General features: G+C 44.5%; 1 protein-coding gene across 1 annotated transcript in view; it reads left to right on the top strand.

Annotated features, from left to right (window-relative positions):
* The window catches only part of LOC138950802 (pyruvate kinase PKM-like), a 35,791-nt gene that overhangs the window by 861 nt on the left and 13,421 nt on the right, over positions 1-21,509 (top strand). Inside the window, exons 2-8 of the mRNA XM_070322523.1 lie at positions 8,964-9,103; positions 10,669-10,760; positions 12,744-12,863; positions 14,368-14,554; positions 15,904-16,052; positions 17,965-18,092; positions 20,193-20,343. Coding sequence (XP_070178624.1) covers positions 8,971-9,103; positions 10,669-10,760; positions 12,744-12,863; positions 14,368-14,554; positions 15,904-16,052; positions 17,965-18,092; positions 20,193-20,343 — 960 coding nt within the window. The 5' untranslated portion in view covers positions 8,964-8,970. The remainder of the gene's footprint in view (positions 1-8,963; positions 9,104-10,668; positions 10,761-12,743; positions 12,864-14,367; positions 14,555-15,903; positions 16,053-17,964; positions 18,093-20,192; positions 20,344-21,509) is intronic.

Raw genomic sequence — 21,509 nt, forward strand, 5'->3', positions numbered from 1 at the left:
GTGTCACGATAATGTAAAGGGCTGTTGTCCGATCATTTGTCTCAGATATATGAGCCAACTAAATTATGTTTTTAAAAACCACTGTTACATATGACCTCTGTTGAAAGTCAAAGGTCACCGGAACTTTGAAAGGCCACAAGTCCGATTCAAATGTAATAAAAACGCCAATCAAAAGGTGGAGGTCACTTGTTTGATACAAGTGTAATAATAAAAATTAATAATCAAGGCTTGGTTTATAATTTTGCTTAATAGTGCGTACTGTTATTTGTTACGGTTTGAACGCTGGGACGTTTTGAGGGTGGAATTAAAGCAATTTTTCGCCTTATGGGCCCCTTATGCCTCGAAGGACTTCAATTATTGTATTATCTGCTGCCAGCGTACAGTAGAAAGAGGGCTGCATACACAAGACACTTGTTCTTAATACTACTGGCTGTTATTCTAGTTCAAACACCGGTTTTAACATGTGGTATTCTGATGCAATCACGCTGTGAGCATCACGGGTTGGGAGACACTCTCTTACCTGCTACCGGAGCTTCAATGTTAGCTTTGGTGATTATTACGATGTCACTGGCAAAGAGAACGGCTTTGTACCGATTTCATTAGATGCCCACGTGTTTTTGACCTCGTGGTTGGGAGGCGTGTCGCATTGTTTTTATTTCTGGCGGTGTCGTCATTTTCTGACGTCATTCACTTACGCTGCCTGATAAATGTGACGTTTGTTCTATTTACGTCATTCGAATGTTCGACGTGTTCTTCTTCTTCTTCTTCTTCTGCGTTCCCTGTTCGATGTGTTCGAATTCCCAGCCTGCCAGGAAAAAATGGCGACACAACTCAGTGGCTTCCCTTTGTGTATGAAGAGTAATATCCCTGTCTCCATTTGACCTGCCTTAAAGCTAACTAACTTTGTTGGCTTGGATATGCTTTAGACGGGCGCAGTGGCGTAGTGGTAAGACATCGGCTTCCTAATCGGAAGGTCGTGAGTTCAAATCCCGGCCGCTGCCTCCTGGTGGGTTAAGGGTGGAGATTTGTCCGATCTCCCAGGTCAACTTATGTGCAGACCTGCTAGTGCCTTATCCCCCTTCGTGTGTACACGCAAGCACAAGACCAAGTGCGCACGGAAAAGATCCTGTAATCCATGTCAGAGTTCGGTGGGTTATAGAAACACGAAAATACCCAGCATGCTTCCTCCGAAATCGGCGAATGGCTGCCTAAATGGCGGGGTGAAAACGGTCATACACGTAAAAATCCACTCGTGCCAAAACATGAGTGAACGTGGGAGTTTCAGCCCATGAACAAAGAAGAAGAAGGATATGCTTTACTTAGTTTATAAGAAAGGGGGTCATGATTTAGTGTTGGAAGGTCTCATCTTTATGCAAAGACAATTTGTATAATTTGCCTATCCTGCAGCCTGTGTTTTTTGCCCTGTGAAGATTTTTTTTTCACCCACAATGTGGAAGGAATACTCTTTGAGGTATTCTTAAACTTTAGTGTATTAGATTCATAGCTCAGAGTCCAGTGGCATGCTTTACTTATGTCCCTGTAATCAAGCCAAAGAACATTTGTCATAAAAATTAATAGACGGATTGAGCTCTAAACTTTAGCATAATTAATTAATTTGGTTGTTTGATCGACGAAAATGCCTCGAAAATGGCGTACTTTTTCAACCAAGGGACATCATTTACACGATAGGGTTGTCTCCCCTGTCCACTCATACGGATAATTCCTTCTTTGACGCATGCATGTAAACTAAATGCATCCGTACAGTTCATTGGAGTTCATTCCGTGACTTCAAAGTGATCTAAAATTACTTGTTATGATTGCGAGTGCAGGTTCTACAAATGTTGAGGCTTAAATGCCTCTGAATTATGAGCTATGAATTTAACACACTATGACTAAAGATCAAGATTTAATCACATATTCTTACTCCAATTCTTATGAATGCATTGACTTTAGTCCCACATGCTAGATGTCGAAAAAACCTCTCAAATTACCTGCCCTTAGTAGGGTGGTAACCAAGCTAAAAGCGACGCCATAGCCGTTGCTATGGCCTGACCTTGCTCGGTTACCCATAACACCCTGCGCACCACGTGAGCGCCCGCATCCGTAATAATCATTCTCGACTTTCGACAACACACGGTGGACGTGTCCGAATTTCGCTCTCACTTTTGGCCTTCACATGCCTGCTCGTCCTTGAGACTAGCCGGTTCTTGGGGGTCTACCTGTCCGTCTACCTTTTGGTGAGATCTTTCCTGTTTATGTTTGGTATAAATGTTGATAGCTTTGTGTTGAACACGCACGCAGAAGTTTTTTGTTCTGGGTGACTGTTTTTCGCCGGTCTTAAAATGGCCGACAACAAAGCTAAACTTGGCGCGAGACTGGAAGGTGACAAGGCTCTTAGCCTGGTTTAGAAAACTATACCTAAGAGTAGCCTAAGAACTTTGATTTGCCTATTATGCGGGTCGTAGATCCGTCAAACAGCACTTCTTTTTATGTTCCTATCCCTCCGAGGGCGAGTTCAGTTCTTTCACAGCTCGCTTCCCCTGTTGGGGTTAATCAGCCTTTAGGCTCCTTATAGACTTTTTGTTGGATCGTCGTCGGTGCGACTGTTGGGGGGGGGGGGGGGGGGGGGCCGTGTGGCTATTCTTTCCCCTTTCTCTGAGTAAGAGGAATCAGTCAATGTCCTCCTTTTGGGGGGACTTAACAATGTTTTGGTCTGTATTCTCAGCTGTTTCAGGCGCGATCGGCGGTTTCCCGCCCTCCCGTTTGTCAGCTTCGCACTGTGGTCAAGTGCAAATGGCCTGTTCGGTTCAGCCCGTTTTTTTGCCTCTGGTGGCTCTGGGCTGTTCTCGAGCACCCCTTCCTTTAGGAGGGGGGGCCTGCTCCCTGCCTGCGTCTAACCACTCTAATTACCGCCGGTACTTCACAGTGTGTTACGCAGCCCCCCTCCAATGGGGGGGATAGGGGGGGCGCTCCTGCGTCGCACCGTCGCCTGGTGCAAACGGCCAGTTCGGTTCAGTCCTTTCTGCCACTGGTAGACTGGGTTGTTCGCGAGCACTCTCTCCTTTAGGAGAGGGGGCCAGCTCCCCGCCTGCTTTGGCCGCTCGGCTTGCTTTAAAAACAGCACTGCTGGGTCGGTCATGCAGCCCCCTTACCGTGAGGAAGGGGGAGTGGGGGGGCACGGTAAGTCACGGCCAGGGCTTGTCCCACTCTGCCCTTTGCGGGCAGGGGGCTGTGTTAGCTTCCCACCCTTTCCCGCCCCCCGGGCGTGTTCGGGTGGCGGCTTTCCAGGCTACGTTACATACCCCTTCTCTGCTCCATTTGGGGCAGGGTGGGGGGGGGGGGGGGTATCAGTGGCTCACTCTTTCCCGCCCACTGGGCAGGATCGGGTGGGGGCTGGAGTAGCGTTCCACCCTTTCCCTCCCTCTGGGTTGGACGGGGTGGGCGCTGTTGGACTGTCTTCACAGTCTGTGCCTCCATTGTCCTGGCCCGACAATCGTTCTCCTCCCCTATCGGGGTGGGTGGGCGGTGGGCTATAGGACTACGGCAGGTGGACGGAGGGGGGTCGGCCGTTGCTCGGTTCGTCTCTCTCCGTCGCTCTTACTGCTGTGGCGAGCCATCCCCCTCCCCATCTGGGGCATGGCGTGGCTCAGGCCTTTTTTCACAGCGGGGGTGCTATGTACGGCTTTCCAGGCTATGTTACATTACATACCCCTTATTTGCTCCATTTGGGACAGGTGGCTGTGTTAGCTGTCTGCGCTTGTCGCGGGTAGCGGTCGCGAAACAATGAGCTTGACTCTCTTTAATTTGTTCTCGGCAGGGTGTCTGGCACAGTGGTCAGGGAACAATGAGCTTTGCTCCGTTTTGTTCTCTGCACGGGCTGGGCCGGCTGTCTTCCTGGGACAGGCGGAGACAGAACATACTCTTTCTCTCCAGTCTCCCATTCTTTGTATTCACAATGGTCTGTGGGGACTCGGCTATAGTATCGCCTGGCCAGCGGTCATTGTCCTTAGCCAGCATAGGTCACTCCCCCCCCCCCCCTCCTAGGGGTGGGTGAGTGATAGGGCTACTTGACTTCGGCAGGTGGATGAGCGAGGATCGGCCGTTTACGGCCGTTTCTCTGTTTCAGTCCTTATCCCCTCTAGGGGTTACGGCTGTGCTGGACCACCCCCCTCCCCACTTGGGGTGAGTTGTGGTTCAAACCAGGTAGTCTGGTTCTTAGCACTGGGATGCTTCTCTCGCACAGCGGGTGGGGTAAGACGCGCCGGGCCCGGCTTTGTCTTGTTTCTCTACTCTCTCTCCTTCTCGGCAGAGATCTGTGCCAGTTACCAACCCCTCTTCCCCCCACCTCTTGTTCAGGTGGGCGGTTTTGGGTTGGCAGTCAGAGACTGATCACGCTTTTCATCCACACTCTTGGCGGTGTTATCGGCAGGAGTATTTAGTGCGCGACCTCCCCGGTCTCCCCTCCTTTTGTGTTTTACACAACTGGTGGTTAGATTCGGACTCCTTGTTTGAGGAGGGGGAGTGTATAGGGTTGCCTACTGGTTGTAGGCTTCCCTTACATAGAGCGGCTGCTGTTGCAGTTTTCTTTGTCCCGGATAGGTTGGGGGTGTCTCTCTTCCTTCCTCTTCCGGGATGGCTTTGGGTTTTCACAGGCTTTCTCGCAATTTGTTTCATTTGCTGAGTCTGCGGTGATTGCCTACCACATGCCACACTTTTTGGCTTGATCCGCACCTTACGATAGTGGTCTTCAGCCTTCACCTTTTCCGCTGCTTCATACGCAGGGGACTGCTGGCTTCGGGGTTTCAGGCTGCTTCGTCCTCACTTTTAGTGCGGAAGAAGATAGCAGGGAATTTTCAGGCTCAGGGTCTGATCCGGACTTTCTTATTGCCAGGGGCTAGTTTCTGGCTTCGCTTACAGACCACAGGGAACATGGAGTTTTCATGATGTTACTCCTCCCTCTCCTCTCTGGAGGAGCTAGGTTGGCATGGTTTGGAGTTTTCTGCTTTGGCTGAGACTCTCTTCTGTGCTTTCTTATAGGCAATCTTATCCTCCCTGAACGCTCTTTTGGGTTAGGGAGGATGCCTTGGATAAGGCTTTAGCCAGGCTGCTTGCAGCTTGGGCTAGGGTCGTCACTGAGCGGAGGAGTTTCTCGGTGACGTTTTAGGCCCGCACTGTTTTTTGCTCGGTGTGATCTCCTTCTTTTACAAGGGGTTTGATTTCACGCTGGTTGCAGGAAGCAAGGGTCAGGCTTTTTCGGGGGTTGTTAAAACCCACTCAATAGCTGGAATCTTTCCCTTCCTTCTTGGGTCTCTGGCAGCGCGTTTATGCGCTCCCGGTTACAAAAGGGGTTTTGGTTCAGTGTCTCCTCCCTCTCTGCGAGAGGTGGGTCGGCATGGGCTAGAGCTTTCAGCTTTGGCTGAGATTTTCCTCGGTGCTCTCACATGAACTTTCCTTCTGCGTTTCTGCACACAGGAAAGGGCTCGGTTTCTGGGGGTGTTGGTCTCTGGACTATCTCGGGGGCTGGTTGAGCTTTTTCAAGGTCAATCAGCTTGTCAGCTGCACTTTCTTTTGGTGTTGAACCAGTGCTCTCAGTAACCAGGCAAAATTCCGAGCTGTCCTTATCCCAGGTTTTTTACCTGGGCATGCTGTTCGACTTTGTCTCTTGGAAGGTTTGTTCTTCACACAAGAGAGAATAGGGAGGCTTTAAGCTCTTTTCACTGCCAGACTGGCACGAGAGCAGGCCTCTGCGGGGTCTTTAGACCCGATCTTCGGTCGGACGGTATCGATAGCTATGCTGGCCCTCTAGTCTTTCCTCAAGTTTTTTGGGGGGTTCGGCCTCACAGGTCTGGGACATGAGGGTCCTCCTCCAGAGTGGGTTCCTCCACGCGGGAAGGTGGCTGGAATCCTTTTGGATCGCTCAGGGGACTTTTTTCCCTAGCTTTGTTTCCCCCTGGACTTAGACCGCTTTATGGATGCGTTTTCGTCTAGATGGGGCCTGCACTGGCATTTGCAGTCTTGAGGCTGTGATGTAGACGCAACTCCTTAGGCTTCTCTTTTGCCTGAGGTTAGGAGCAGTAGCTCTTAGTCTACTAGCCTTTCCTTTTTGGCTATTTACAGGCATGTCCTGTTGCATTCGGGCAATTCTTCTGTTGCTTCTTATGTGAACTAGCTGGGGTGAGCAAGTTCTCACTCCCTGTCAGACAGAGTATAAGGGATTCTGATTGGGTTTTCACACTAAATCATTTTCTCAGGGGAATATCTCCCCGGCCAGCTCTGCGATCTGGCCGACTCGCTCAACAGGTCCTCTCAGGGCTTGCACAGGGGTTGGCCCATCTGCTTACGGGTCTGGAGGCGTGCTGTTTGTGTTTTAGATCATGGGTTCTGACTCTGGTCTTTGGGCACGAAGCATATATTTCCTCCACTTTATCTGTGTATGCTCCTTTTTTGGCCTCCTTGGCCAATTAGGGATTTAGAGCGGGGGTGCAACTCCTTAGCGCCCCTCTCTCAAACCAGGTGGTTTTTCACCTCTGTTTCAATTTTTGGCTTTGGGCGGCTGGGCCTCTTCTTTGAGGTTCCGGCGTCTCGGCTATCTCAGCTGTTTTGAAACAAATAGGCCTCTCTTCTGTTGCTCATGGCGCTTGTGGGCATGATCAAAGGACCTTGTTTTACGAGGTTTAGAGGCTCCCCCTTGTTTAGCGCGTGGGACTTTGTTCTACTTACTCTGGGCCTCAGCCCTATAGGGCAGTGAGGCGCATGCGTTTTTGGGGTTTGCCAGAGGATGTAGCCTTAGGGCTTTTGGTTCCATTTGTTCATGGTGTTTGGCCAGGTTTTGGCGTTTCAGAAACCTGGTCAATATCCTCTGGTGTTTGATTCCCTCCTCTTGGGAGGATTCTCGCTCCGGGAGATTCAGATTTTCTAACTGTCCGGTTAGACTTTTTTAATCCCTTTTTTGACGTTTCTGTCTTTTGGAACCACGAGCTTTAGCTCAGGTTCTTATTTCTTTATAATGGAGCGAAAGAGACATCTTTTATTTGTCTCTCTCTAGGGGCTCTGCTACATTCATAGGACAGTCCTATGAGTGGTGCGTTTTGAACAGGGGGGGGGGGGGGGGGCGTTCAGTCCTCCCTCTATTCCTTCTCAGGCGTTCGGGAGTCCGGAGTCTGGTGTTCTTCTCTGGCTGGTGGTGTTCCTCTCGCATATGCGAGGTTTGCCAACAGCTCGGGTACAGATTTTGTGCTTCTTTTATTGCCGTGTTGCGTTCTGGTCGCCTAGGCGAAGCTTTGCAAACGGCTTACTGGAGATCAGATGATGTGTTCATCGGTTTCTATCTTCGGGATATCTCCTGCACGCGGCTAGATGGCTCCAGTTCATTGCTGGTTTTAGTTGCTGCAGGGCAGGTTCTTACAAGGACATAAGTAGGTTCCCTCCACCTTTAGGAGGAATCTGCATTCATAAGAATTGGAGTAAGAATATGTGATTAAATCGAAAATTTTTAATTAAATTTTGATTTAATATAATATAGTTACCCAATTCTTATAGTTAATACCCTCCCATCCGTCCCCGCTGGATTATGTCCTTGGGGTGTTTGTTTGATTAATAGTCTCGAATGATTATTACGGATGCGGGCGCTCACGTGGTGCGCAGGGTGTTATGGGTAACCGAGCAAGGTCAGGCCATAGCAACGGCTATGGTGTCGCTTTTAGCTTGGTTACCACCCTACTAACCTTACCTTACTGCCTTTCACGCCTGGTGGCGTGTAGGGCAGCGACTACCCTACTAAGGGCAGGTAATTTGAGAGGTTTTTTCGACATCTAGCATGTGGGACTAAAGTCAATGCATTCATAAGAATTGGGTAAGTATATTATATTAAATCAAAATTTAATTAAAAATTTTCGATTTACTCTCTTTTGGTATTCCAAGCAAGCTCCCGCAACCTTCGAAGCAAAGCTAAGCATGTATGTGGAACGAATATCATGCAAAAGCTGAGAAGACTCGATCAACACAGTAATACACTAAAAGCTCTCACGACATTTGAAGCTATAATATATATAATTCAAGAAACTCTTTTTCTTCTGCACCACTCCACACAATGAAAGCTGGAAAACTTTTTAAAGCTTATTTATACATCACAATAATTTGAATAAAAAGTTCAACACCAAGCCAGAATGTCTCATCTTTTGTTTCCAAATTTTCGGCCCGCAGGCCTTCTTCAAAGGTAATACATATATACACAGACCAAGCGTCTATAGTAACAACACAGCAATAGAACATCCAATCGTACGTCACATAAAGACGTAAGATTACATTCTTCAAGAAAAATATGATTAGGTCTAATCGTTACAATTAAATACATTTATCAATAGAACATAGCATGCTTTGTTGTTGCAATCTCAGTTCGATCACCGAAATGCTTTAAAATAAAGCAAAGGGGGGTAAATAAGTTAAACAGATTATTTATTTTAGAGACAAAATAAAAATGGACCGACGATGGTAAGGCTCGAACCGGCGACCTCATGATCTCTAGCGCATTTCACTACCGACTGAGCTAAGAAGGCAAGCTGACTGATGGGTGAAAAATAGGAAAGTCTATTTTGTGAGATACTGGTGACTGCTGGTGCCCGAGCCTGGGGGCTCAGTACGGTCAGCGGAAAATAAAAACCGATGAGAAAAAGTCCTAGACTACTTTCCTTCACAAGAGCAACCCGAAGCCGATCCAATATTTTGACACATACTTAAATTTTTTGTCAATAAACATTAAGAGAAGCATTTGTTTTTAATGTATTGATAAACTACTAATTAACTCTGTGCAACAGACGCGTGCAAAGCATGTTTGAATCATGGATGTTCAAATGCTGTGTGGAGTACGCTCCCTTTTCTGAATATATACACCAAGTTTGTTTCAGAAAAATCCAAGTGCAAAACAGGAGTTCCCAGGCCTAGCAATAACTGCTTTCTGTTCACAGGTAAACAATGGCGGTGACTGCAGAAGAGATCCAGTCCGGACAACTAAGCCGGTTTGACTCGCACCTTGCTCAGATCTGCTCCCTGGACGTGGACCATGGCATCCGTCCTTTCCGCATGACCAGCGTTATCTGCACAATAGGTGAGCAAGTGTGTCTATCTTCTTCGTCTTTGTTCATGGGCTGAAACTCGCACGTTCACTCATGTTTTTGCACGAGTGGGTTTTTACGCGTAAGACTTTTTTTACCCCGCCATTCACGCAGCATACGCCGCTTTCGGAAGAAACATGCAGGGTATTTTTGTGTTTCTATAACCCACCGAACTCTGACATGGATTACATGATCTTTTACGAGCGCACTTGGTCTTATGCTTGCGTGTACGCACGAAGGGGGATAAGGCACTAGCAGGTCTGCACATAATATGACCTGGAAGATCGAAAAAATCTCCAACCTGAACCCACCAGTCGGCTGCAGCCTGAATTTGAACTCACGACCTTCCGGTTAGGAGGCCGATGTCTTATCCACATATGCCACTGAGCCCGTCAAGTGTGTCCATCCTCTCGTTTCATGACGAGCGCAATAGCCTAGTGGATAAGACGGCTTTCCATGCAAAAAGTTGAGAGTTCAAATTCCGGGCGCGCCAGATGGGTTAAGGTTGGAGATTTTTCCGATCTCTGAGGTCAACTTATGTGCAATCCTGCCACCAAGTGTGCAAGGAAAAGATCCTGTAATCCATTTTGGAATTTGATAGGTTTTAGAAACACAAAAATACCAAGCATGCAACCCCAGAAATCACCATATGGCTGCCTAAATGGTGGGGTAGACACGGTCATACACGTAAAAACCCACTCATGCAAGAAACACGAGTGTATATATGTGGAAGTTTAGCCCATGAATATAGAAGAAGAATTACTTCTGTCCACCTGCATGCTTAAATGTTCAAAAGAAAGGTAAGTTTAGAACATACAAATTTACAGACATTTCATGAAATCGCTTTAACCTACGGGTCTTTATGAGAGAAAAAAAAGTGCAAATTTAAGTAAGAAAAGCCCCCCGTGGGTTAGGGGGAAGAATTTACCCGATGCTCCCCAGCATGTCGTAAGAGGCGACTAACTGATTCTGTTTCTCCTTTTACACCTTGTTAAGTGTTTTTTGTATAGAATATAGTCCGTTTTTGTAAAGATTTTAGTCAAGCAGTATGTAAGAAATTAGAAATGTTAAGTCCTTTGTACTGGAAACTTGCATTCTCCCAGTAAGGTAATATATTGTACTACGTTGCAAGGCCCTGGAGCAAATTTTTGATTAGTGCTTTTGTGAACAAGAAACAATTGACAAGTGGCTCTATCCCATCTCCCCCCTTTCCCCGTCGCGATATAACCTTCGTGGTTGAAAACGACGTTAAACACCAAATAAATAAAGAAAGAAACGAAGTAAGAAAAGAGCAGAAAAAAGTCATGAGTTGCATTCATTGTTCTTGCTGGTTTTGCGAGTCAAAAGCTTAGTAAATTAATCCACTAATATATATGACAAAAGGCTGCTGCTGATGATGATGATGATGAATGATGACAACAACAACAACAACAACGATGATGATGATGATGATGATGATGATGATGATGATGATGATGATGATGATGACAAAAACAATAATGATGATGGTGATGATGATGAGGATGATGACAAAAACGACGATGATGATGATGTGCAGGGCCAGCATGCGATGACGTTGAAACTCTGGAAGAGTTGATCAAAACTGGGATGAACATCTGTCGTCTCAACATGGCTCACAATACTCTCGAGGTGACATTATTTTTTTAATTATTTTTTTTTACTGAAGGTACATTTCTTCTTGCATAAGCAGTCATGATTCTCATGGACACAGATCTGTCCCTTTTTTGAGTCACTTGAGAAAAAGTGACTCTATGTAATCGGTCAGTGTTAGTCTGTCCGGCCGGCCGTCCGGCCGGCCGGCCGGCCGGCCGTAGACACCACCTTAACGTTGGACTTTTCTCGGAAACTATCAAAGCGATCCGGCTCATATTTTGTTTAGTCGTGACCTCCAATGACCTCTACACTTTAACGATGGTTTCGTTGACCTTTGACCTTTTTCAAGGTCACAGGTCAGCGTCAAAGGAAAAATTAGACATTTTATATCTTTGACAAAGTTCATCGGATGTGATTGAAACTTTGTAGGATTATTCTTTACATCAAAGTATTTACATCTGTAGCCTTTTACGAACGTTATCAGAAAAACAAGGGAGATAACTAGCCTTTTCTGTTCGGCAACACACAACTTAACGTTGGGCTTTTCTCGGAAACTATAAAAGTGACCGGGCTCAAATTTTATGTGAACGTGACTCCCAGTGACCTCTACACTTTGACGTCTGCTTTGGTGACCTTTGACCTTTTTCAAGGCCTCAGGTATGTCTTGAAGGAAAAAAATTGAAATATCATATCTCTGAAACTATTCATCGGATTTGATTCAAACTTTATAGGATTATTCTTTACATCAAATTATTTACATCTGTATTGTGTTGTGAATAGCAATTTCTTCCTGTCCATCTGATGCCTCATATAATATTCAGAACTGCGAAAGTGACTCGATCGAGCGTTTGCTCTTCTTGTTATTTCTTTATTTTTGCAAGAGATAAGGCCTAAAAAAAAAAATAGGTGTGGTTACGGTAACCCGACCTACCCTATTTTTAGGGGCCAACCCTATAACTTTTTTTTTACATTTGTCACAAAAAACAAAACAAAACAAACAAGAAAACGAGTGCAGACAACGCAATGAAAGCGAAAGCCATTTAGGCAGCCATACGCCGCTTTCAGGGGAAGCAGGCTGGGTATTTTTGTGTTTCTATAACCCATTGAACTCTGACGTTGATTACAGGATCTTTTCCGTGCGCACTTGGTCTTGTGCTTGCGTGTACACACGAAGGGGGATAAGGCACTAAGCAGGTCTGCACATAAGTTGACCTGGGAGATTGGAAAAATCTCCACCTTAACCCACCTGGCGCGGCCGGGATTCGAACCCTCGACCTTCCGATTAAGAGGCCGACGTCTTACCACGCCGCCACACCGCCCGTCAAAAATGCTGGATGATAATGCCCGCATTCTCCTTGCTGAAAATTGCAGACAGTGCTGAAATATGCGTAGAATTCTGATGCTGTTACTTTTTGATGAACCAGATTCGAGCTTTTTCCCCCTCTTTTGTTCATAAGGCATTCAGTTTAGCTGATTTGTTTTCTGAGATTAAAGTTTGTCTAGCACAGCCTTAAAAAAATACTTTGAGTACTAGCGCAACGGAACTTCATGTTTCTTTGGGGCAGCTTTCTGAATGGTTCTAAAAGCATCATGTGTGTGTGTGTGTGTGTGTGTGTGTGTGTGCGTGTGTGTGTGTGTGTGTGTGTGTGTGTGTTTGTTCATGTGTGTGTGAGTGTGTCTGTATGTCTGTCTGTATGTCTGTCTGTTTGTTCATATGTGTGTATGAGTCACTGTGTCTATATGTGTTTGTGCGTGTGTGTGGTGGTACATGATGGTTTATGCGTTGTTGTAGTCCTAAAACGATTTCTTCCACCTGTTAATAACAATATACAGTGGTACCTGTGATGAAAGGACACCCTTGGGAGCAGCTAAACATGTCCCTACATTGCAGGTGGCCTGTCATGACAGGTATATTTAGGTAGAGGTTAAGGTAGGTGTCCTCTCATGGGAGGGGCCACACATAGCACTGGTACCAACGTAGTGCGAAGGTGATACTAATGTCTTCCTTGTTTATTACAGTATCATGCCAAGGTCATTAAGAACATCCGAGACGCGGTGCACAACAGCAAGTCACCGTCACCGGTAGCCATTGCCGTGGAGACGGGAGGACAGGGCATCAGACTGGGATCTTTCTTGCCGGTGAGAACACTTGGGACTCCTTCAACAGTTGTAGATCATGACATGTTATACGATCTTTTACAAAAGAGGTTCAGGAACGTACATGCAGTTGTGTCTAACTTAAGTCCCTGCAAGAGCTATTTTTAGCACAGTTGAGAGATCAGAAAGTACGCAAGACACCCAATTCTCAGCAATCGGGGTGCAATTGCTGTCGCCTCGGGTTATTTTTCAAACACGAATGCAGTTCAATAATTTTTAACTATGAATTTTTGCACAATGCAGTTATGCAGCGACTTCAGACAGTAGATAGCTGGTACACCTGAGTTAGACAAGTGTTTTAATCTTTGCCAAGAATCCCTCAAAACGATAAATACTTTACGTGACGTCGCCTCACTGGGGTGATGCAAGTTATGCAACATTTTTATTGCTTATCACCGACACTTATGGCAGACAAAAATACAACTTGCTGACATGGAGCAAGGACAAGTAAATTGGATAACAGAGTTACTCATCCTGAGGCCCTTTGCCTCCAGCGAAGCATATAGGCAAATAATGAAGTTCTTTAACTCATTGTCTCCCAGGTACGGATATATCCGTACCCACTCATATGGCTCTATCTGACCAAGTACGGATATATCCGCTCAGATTGTTAGCTTCAGTCGCTTCCTGTAACGTCCATCTAACGCCTGCATTCCAACGTGTTGATACACAGTTACTACAATTCTGAGTGACCTGCTGCAGCACAGCTGGTCTCGGCTAAAAATAAGAACTTGGTCAACATATGTGGGGTAGAATGTGTTAAAAAAAAAAAAGTCTTAGACGGGGGTTTCACTGAAATGAAAACAAAAAATAAAAGTAAACTGCATGTCACTCTGTTTCCGGAGCTGGGAACAGAGGTTGTGTTTTTAAGAAGGGGGTCGGGGATTCCACTGTTATGAAAACTAAAAATGAATATAAACTGCAATATTGCTATTTCATATGTTACATGGATTTCCATTGGTCAATTGGGCAAAACTGAGCTCAGTGCAAAAGTGATATCGACGACATTTCCGTCGATATCAGTTTTGATATCGACGACCTCTTTATTGCTTCCCCACTTCAAAAACAAAAACACCTACATTTAAAAACAAACAAATATGTATGAAAATGTAATTATCCCAGAATTTAGTTGAGCAAGTGACTAAAGACTTTTTGAAAGGAAAGACATTTTAAAATGCTGAAAAGTACAAGAAAAGAGTGAACAAAAAGAAATAATAATCAGAGGGAGGGATATGGAACAGCCAAAACTGAGACAAATACTTATGTAATTTCTTTACAGTAAATACAAAATGTCCAGAGAATTAGCAATATATCTAACATTGACTGACTGTGTGATGATATCTTCTGCTATTGGTCTGTTTCGACAGTGATATTAAAATCTCGACCTCCGGTCTCGATTTTGATATCACTGTCTCAACAGACCATAGCAGAAGATATCATCACACAGTCCGTCAATATTGGGTATAATTATGTCACTCTGTTTCAGGAGCTGGGAACGGAGGTGGTGTTCAAGAAGGGGGAAGAAGTGATTCTAACCAATGAGGTGTCGTTGCAAGACAAGTGCGACAAGTCAACAATGTACGTCAACAGCGCGTACTTCTTGCAGCAAGCCGAGCCCGGCCACACCGTCCTGGTCGGCGACGGCCTTCTCTCACTCAAGGTCAAGGAGAAATGTAAGAGTCTCGGGGTTTTGAACGTGTGTTGTGTGTGATAATAAGAGAGAATGAAAGAGAGAGAGACAGTCTTGATCGGCGACAGCCTTCAATCTGTCCCTCGAGGTCAAGGAGAAATGTAAGAGTCTCAGGTTTTAAACGTGTTGTGTGGGATAATACAGTGTTCTAGATGGTCGAACGTGTAGCAAAGACCTGTACGTGTAGATATTGCATCACCCATGACTCGCTTTTTTCTCCAATGTTCCAAATGCATAATTACGTTGTTTTGCTCCCACCAAGACTGCAGATCTTGGCAAACGCGTGACGTAAAAACTAGATTTGATGACGTTACCCGTACACGTTCCCGTACACGTCCTGAAAAGTGCTGATCTAGATCTTGCTAATAAGAGAGAATGAAAGAGAGAGAGACAGTATTGATCGGCGACAGCCTTCAATCTGTCCATCAAGGTCAAGAAGAAATGTAAGTGTTTGTGAGCATTGTTGTTTGTGGAGACTGGGTGGCCGAGTGGTAACGCACTTGCGCTCGGAAGCGAGAGGTTGCGAGTTCGATCCTGGGTCAGGGCGTTAGCAATTTTCTCCCCCCTTTCCTAACCTAGGTGGTGGGTTCAAGTGCTAGTCTTTCGGATGAGACGAAAAACCGAGGTCCCTTCGTTGTACACTACATTGGGGTGTGCACGTTAAAGATCCCACGATTGACAAAAGGGTCTTTCCTGGCAAAATTGTATAGGCATAGATAAAAATGTCCACCAAAATACCCGTGTGACTTGGAATAATAGGCCGTGAAAAGTAGGATATGCGCCAAAATGGCTGCGATCTGCTGGCCGATGTGAATGCGTGATGTATTGTGTAAAAAAATTCCATCTCACACGGCATAAATAAATCCCTGCGCCTTGAATATGTGCGCGATATAAATTGCATAAAAAATAAAAATAAAATAAGATAATTCCCTGCGCTTAGAACTGTACCCACGGAATACGCGCGATATAAGCCTCATATTGATTGATTGATTGATTGTTATGGGTGTGATCATATGAGAGAGAGAGAGAGAGAGCGCCGCGCGCGAGCGTCTTGTGTCTGTCTTCTTTCCCTCAAGGTCAAAGAGAAATGTAAGTGTTTGTGAGTATTTTTAACCTGTGGTGTGTGTGATTATATATGAGATATACACGTTGGTGTGTATAAAAGCAGCAAAGACACACTGACCAAAGGATGATACATCCCGTACTCATGACGTAATTCTTCATCATTTTTGCTTTTGACATTAATCTATTTTTCAATTTCTATTCAAAATTACCAAGCGATTTGAGTGTTCAATTGATACCTAATTTTTATTTTTTATTTAAATTCTCCAGTGGCCGAGGGCCGTGTGAGAGCGGAGGTGGACACTTGGGGTGCGGCCGGTAACCTGTGTCACGTACACATCCCCAAGATGGTGCCCGCCCCCGTCAACCAGCTGACCGACACCGACAAGACCATCATCAACTTTGCTATGGAGCACAATGTAAGAGAGAGAGAGAGAGAGAGCAATCATAACAGCTATTGTGTTTTCGCGTAGCGTCATAGGGTCGATATTTCGACGAGAACAACTAAGTATAATACGCCCAATCGAAGGCAAGGTGAATTACAGTTGTTCTTCTAAGGAACCCCCCTTTTAACCTCTTCGCTGCCACAGTATAACAGCATTTTGGTATTGCTGTGTGCCAGGGCAAAATTTCGCTTTCTTCGGTAGGTTCACTAATCTGTTCACTGCTCGATCATTTATTGAGATATCTCTTAGATCTTTGGCATGTGTTTTGCTTATACCCTTGGCTATTATAGGATGACATGATCATTGGACTTTGTTTGTGATTGTTATAGTAAAAATTGATATAATGACCATTTTTGTCAAAAATTACAGTTTCCGGACTTACACACACACACATTGCAGCACGTAAAACCACACAAAACACTGCTAAAACTGGTGTCAAACATCAGGTACTCACATTACAGCCCATAAAAGTATTCTTCTGTGTGGTAATCCATAAATCACTTCTTGTAGAGCTTCCAGAACACTGTATCGCTTGAAAACAGGTCTACAAGTTGAGGTCCGACTTTTGGCCGCCATTGTGAATGGCGGCTGAATGCTATAGTCGGTTCCACATTTCTAACACAGTTTTCAACACGTGGTAGTAACTTATCCGAACGGTCTATGGGAAAGAACTGTGTTTAGAACCCCTACAAGTACTTGGACAGTGGTTACCTCCCATTTAGTTTTCAGAAATGTCCTGAAATGTTGTTGACACAAATCCCACGTACGAGATACGGTTATGGGCGTACGACAAACCGAAAATGACCACGTATTACATACGGGGTGGGCAGTGAAGGGGTTAAGACCTCCAGAAATCTGAGAAAATCAGGTCTTAAAAAGGAGGGAGTCTTAAAATGGGGGTCTTAAAAGGGGGAATCCACTGTATAACGATATTACGGTAAACAATTTGGATTAACGAGGGTAATGACAAGATCATCATCAACTTTGCTTTAGAGCACATGTAAGAGAGAGAGAGAGCAATCATAACAGCTATTGTGTTTTCAGCGTAGCGATAGGGGTGGATATTTCGACGAGAACAACCAAGTATAATACGCCCAATCGAAGGCAAGGTGAATTATAGTTGTTCTCATCAAAATATCCGCCCCTATCGCTACGCTGAAATGTCACGTTTATATTGTAATTTTCACTTTGATATATTGTCAGCAAATTGCGAAAAGAAAGGTTTTGCTTCAATGCGTTGATCCCAGGTACGATAACAGACGAAATCCTTATGTGCTTCGATAATTTTTGTGTATCCACAATGCTTAGTAACACACTCTTGCAGCAACAACACAAAGGTTATGTCTCGTATATAGACTTGAGATCCTGAAAGTTTCAAAGCAATTGATTCAGTCATTGCTGAAATACAGCGCTTTTTGTCATGGTACCCTTCAAAATGGACGCAAAAACCTCGCGTTTTCTACTGCTCATGCGCTCCACACCTGCGTCAGTAGAAATGACATAACACACGAGATATGCAAGATAAGCAAAACAAAACAATTTGTGTTGGATAGATAATCGATTTGGCTTTCTCCTCGTATGTAAAAGTTGCTAAGTTGCGCCTTTTCAGAATTTTTGTCAATTCTTTTTTGATTGGTACCTGACGTTTTTGTCAGGTCAATTTTGGGGGTACCCTTACTTGCGTGGCAGTCACGTGACACCTATAACAGAAATCTTTGATCCAAAAAGTGTGCCAGATAGCCAAATGGAGGGCCTTTAATGGCATAATACACTTTGAATGAAATGACACAGGAATTAATGTTTTAGTTGGGGTGTGGAAATGAAAATGAGTGCAATAACTTTAGTGCAGAGTTTATGATTTTTTGGATGTATTGATTGCTCACAGGTGGACATGATCTTTGCCGCATGGGTGTGGTCCTCTGATGTTGTGGAGGAGATTCGAACCATGCTGGGCGACAAGGGAGACAACATGAGGATCGTGGCCAACATTGAGAACTACGCTGGCATCAAGAAGTAAGTCGCCCACGACTGATACAGTCAGGGGTGGGACTTTTCCGCGGATTTCCGCGGACACAACTTACGATTTCCGCTGGGGTAATCTATTATCCCGCATCCCATTTCATCACAGTATCTATAACTTGTTGACTGAATGATATGGAGAGAAGTGAAGATGGAACAGAACACTGGAGGCTTGAAAGTTAACTGACTGAAAACTCCTGATAACTAATAGTCATTTTGAGCTTCAATGCATTGGGACGTCACTTGGATCATACTATTTCCAGTATTGGATTATGGATGGGGGGGAGGGAGGGAGTGAGGAGAATGTCTTTTTTACCTGATCAAAACGAGTTGAATTTTAGTCTGAGAATGCACCAGATTGCACAGATTTTAATGTACCATTTAAAAAAAAATGTCGGGGGGGGGGGGGGGGGGGAGCATGAACCCCCCTAGAAAAAAGGGATTTTACTCGTTTTTCATCACAAGAGAGTCCCACCTCTGACAGTGGAGTTAACCCCCCTTTTAAAGCCTCCATCGACGGGCACAGTGTCATTGTAGATAAGATGCCGGAAGGTCATGGGTTCGAATCCCAGCCGCGCGTAGCTGTTATTAAAAGACGCATAAGGCCAACAAAAAAAAGTTGTATGTTTCTGGTCACTCGACCCTACCTAGTTTTTTCCCGCCGACCCTAGACTTTTTTTTATTTCATTTGTAAAAAAAAAAAATTTTTTAAAAAGCATCAAAACGAGAGTAACAGACGGCAGACGACACAAGGGGGATAACCCCGCCTCCCTTTTGTCTCATTTGTTTTGTAATGTGTTGTCTTTCTCTTTGTATAGTAAATCCAGTCTCTTTGCGTCGCTGTATAGTTATTTTCTACCCTGACCCCCCCCCAAAAAAATATTAAAAAAATCCCTACCCTATTTTTGGCTCACGTAAGTGTAGCCTATGCGATCGTAACTTTGTCTGTCTGTGCGTGCGTGCGTGCGTGCGTCTGTGCGTGTGTATGTCTGTGGTAGAAACTCTAACATTTGAAGACGTCACATTACATTGACGTCACATTATGACGTAAGAGGGTTAGACGTCACGCGAAGGAAGTACTGAAAGTCTCGGTCATTATTATTTTGAGCGCGCCGAGACTAGTTGGCAGTCGTGTCCTTGTAAGTAGGCTACATGCAGACAGACAGATCTAGATCTAGTGTCTCGCTTTCTTGCACAGTTGCACAGTGTGTGTGTGTGTGTGTGTGTGTATGTGTGTGTGTGTGTGTGTGTGTGTGTGTGCGTGTGTGGACATGTGGGTGTGTGTGTGTGTGTGTGTGTGTGTGTGTGTGTGTGTGTGTGTGTGTGTGTGACGGAGTGATTGAGTTTGTGTTACTGTTTGTCGATTTCTTACGTGAGCCTTGATGGCTTCGCCTCTTGTTTTTAGCCATGTTACCAGAAACATACAACTTTTTTGGCGGGGGCCTAAGGACTGTAACTATTAATCCTATGCGCTAATAATATGAAAACTTTCCTGAAACTTGTAAGACTGCGATTAAAAAGGATTGCAATTTTGTTTATGTGAAAGAGTTTTATCCACCATAGTCGTTGTTTTGGGTGTTGTTGGGTACCCCCAGCGGGTTAGGGGGAAGAATTTACCCGATGCTCCTCAGCATGTCGTAAGAGGCGACTAACGGATTCTGTTTCTCCTTTTACCCTTGTTAAGTGTTTCTTGTATAGAATATAGTCAATGTTTGTAAAGATTTTAGTCAAGCAGTATGTAAGAAATGTTAAGTCCTTTGTACTGGAAACTTGCATTCTCCCAGTAAGGTAATACATTGTACTACGTTGCAAGCCCCTGGAGCAATATTTTGATTAGTGCTTTTGTGAACAAGAAACAATTAACAAGTGGCTCTATCCCATCCCCCCCCCCCCCTTTCCCCGTCGCGATATAACCTTGAACGGTTGAAAACGACGTTAAACACCAAAATAAAGAAAGAAAGTGTTGTTGGGTGTGTTTTTTGGGAGGAGGAGGTGGAGGTCACAAAAATGTGTCATCATCGAAGTCTGTTATCCCCTTTGTTCTTTTTAAACAATAGAAAATATGTTGGTATATTCTTGCTCAATGGTTTTCAGTTTTGACTCCATCTTGATGGTTGCTGACGGCATCATGGTTGCCAGGGGTGACCTTGGGATGGACCTGCCACCAGAGAAAGTGTTCCTTGCTCAGAAGAATCTGATTGGTCGCTCCAACGCTGCTGGCAAGCCAGTCATCTGCGCTGCTCAGGTTGGAGCTTCAGACTGTTGTTATCCCCAAAACGCTTCTGTTTAAAAAGGATTAAGACTTTTTTTTTTTAAATGAAAGTTAACTTAGCTCAGAAGAATCTGATTGGTCGCGCCAACGCTGCTCTGAGGCAAGCCAGTCATCTGGGCTGCTCAGGTAGGAGCTTCAGACTGTTGTTATTCCCAAAAGTGCTTTTGTTTAAAAAAGGAGAGACTTTTTTTCTAGAATGAAAGTTGAACTAATAGCTTGCATTGTTTATTTAATGCTTCTTATTATATCAGGTGCCAAGAGGCCAGACTTAATTGTGCCTATATTAAGCCCTGATCACTTACGTTGATCAATATTTGGAGAGTTTGTGTCCCTCTGTTATTTGATCCACTTTTTAGGTTTGTTTGTTTGTATAACTGTTTTTGTGTGTGTGTATTTTTAATGTTTTTCTTTTCTTATAATGCTAAGGCCTAAAAAAAAATAGGTGTGGTTACGGTAACCCGACCTACCCGATTTTTAGGGGCCGTCCCTATAACTTTTTATTACATTTGTCAACAACAAAAAACAAAACAAAAACCAGTGCAGAAAACGCAATGAAAGCGAAAGCGCTCGAGTCGCACACTTATTTCCCTGTCAAGTAGGTTTAATTTGTACACATTAGAAAAAAAGTAAAAAACAAAAAAAGTGATTGCCTACCTTCCTACCCTATTTTTTTTGGCTATGTTACCTTAAAGGCATACTAACGCACTCCCGTGTTTACAAAGTGTAGTTTGCCCACAATCGATGTCAAACGCACCATAAGACCATATAATGACGATACGTCACCATGCGCGGACCATAATACATGCATTACAGCTTGTTCTAGCCTCTGAAAAAGTGAGGATGTCAACAAAGCTGCGGTGTTCTCTCCCTTGCATCAACGTTACATGTGTTGCCAAATCTATAAATAGGACGATCCAGATCAAAATGAAAATTCAAATATCTCAACATTTAAGGGGTCCTAGACCACAATATTTTGCAGGGAACTTAATTTAGTCTGTCTCCAGCTGTTGGTAAAGCAATTAGCGTGTATAGTCATTGAGTACATGTGGCTTTAACCACACCTATTTTTTTTTGTGGCCTAATAACAGTATTTTCTTTGAAACCAATTAATTCAAGGAAATGAAGGCTGCTATATCCCC

The sequence above is a fragment of the Littorina saxatilis genome, linkage group LG16 (assembly GCF_037325665.1).
Source record: "Littorina saxatilis isolate snail1 linkage group LG16, US_GU_Lsax_2.0, whole genome shotgun sequence".
Taxonomy (NCBI): Eukaryota; Metazoa; Mollusca; class Gastropoda; order Littorinimorpha; family Littorinidae; genus Littorina; species Littorina saxatilis.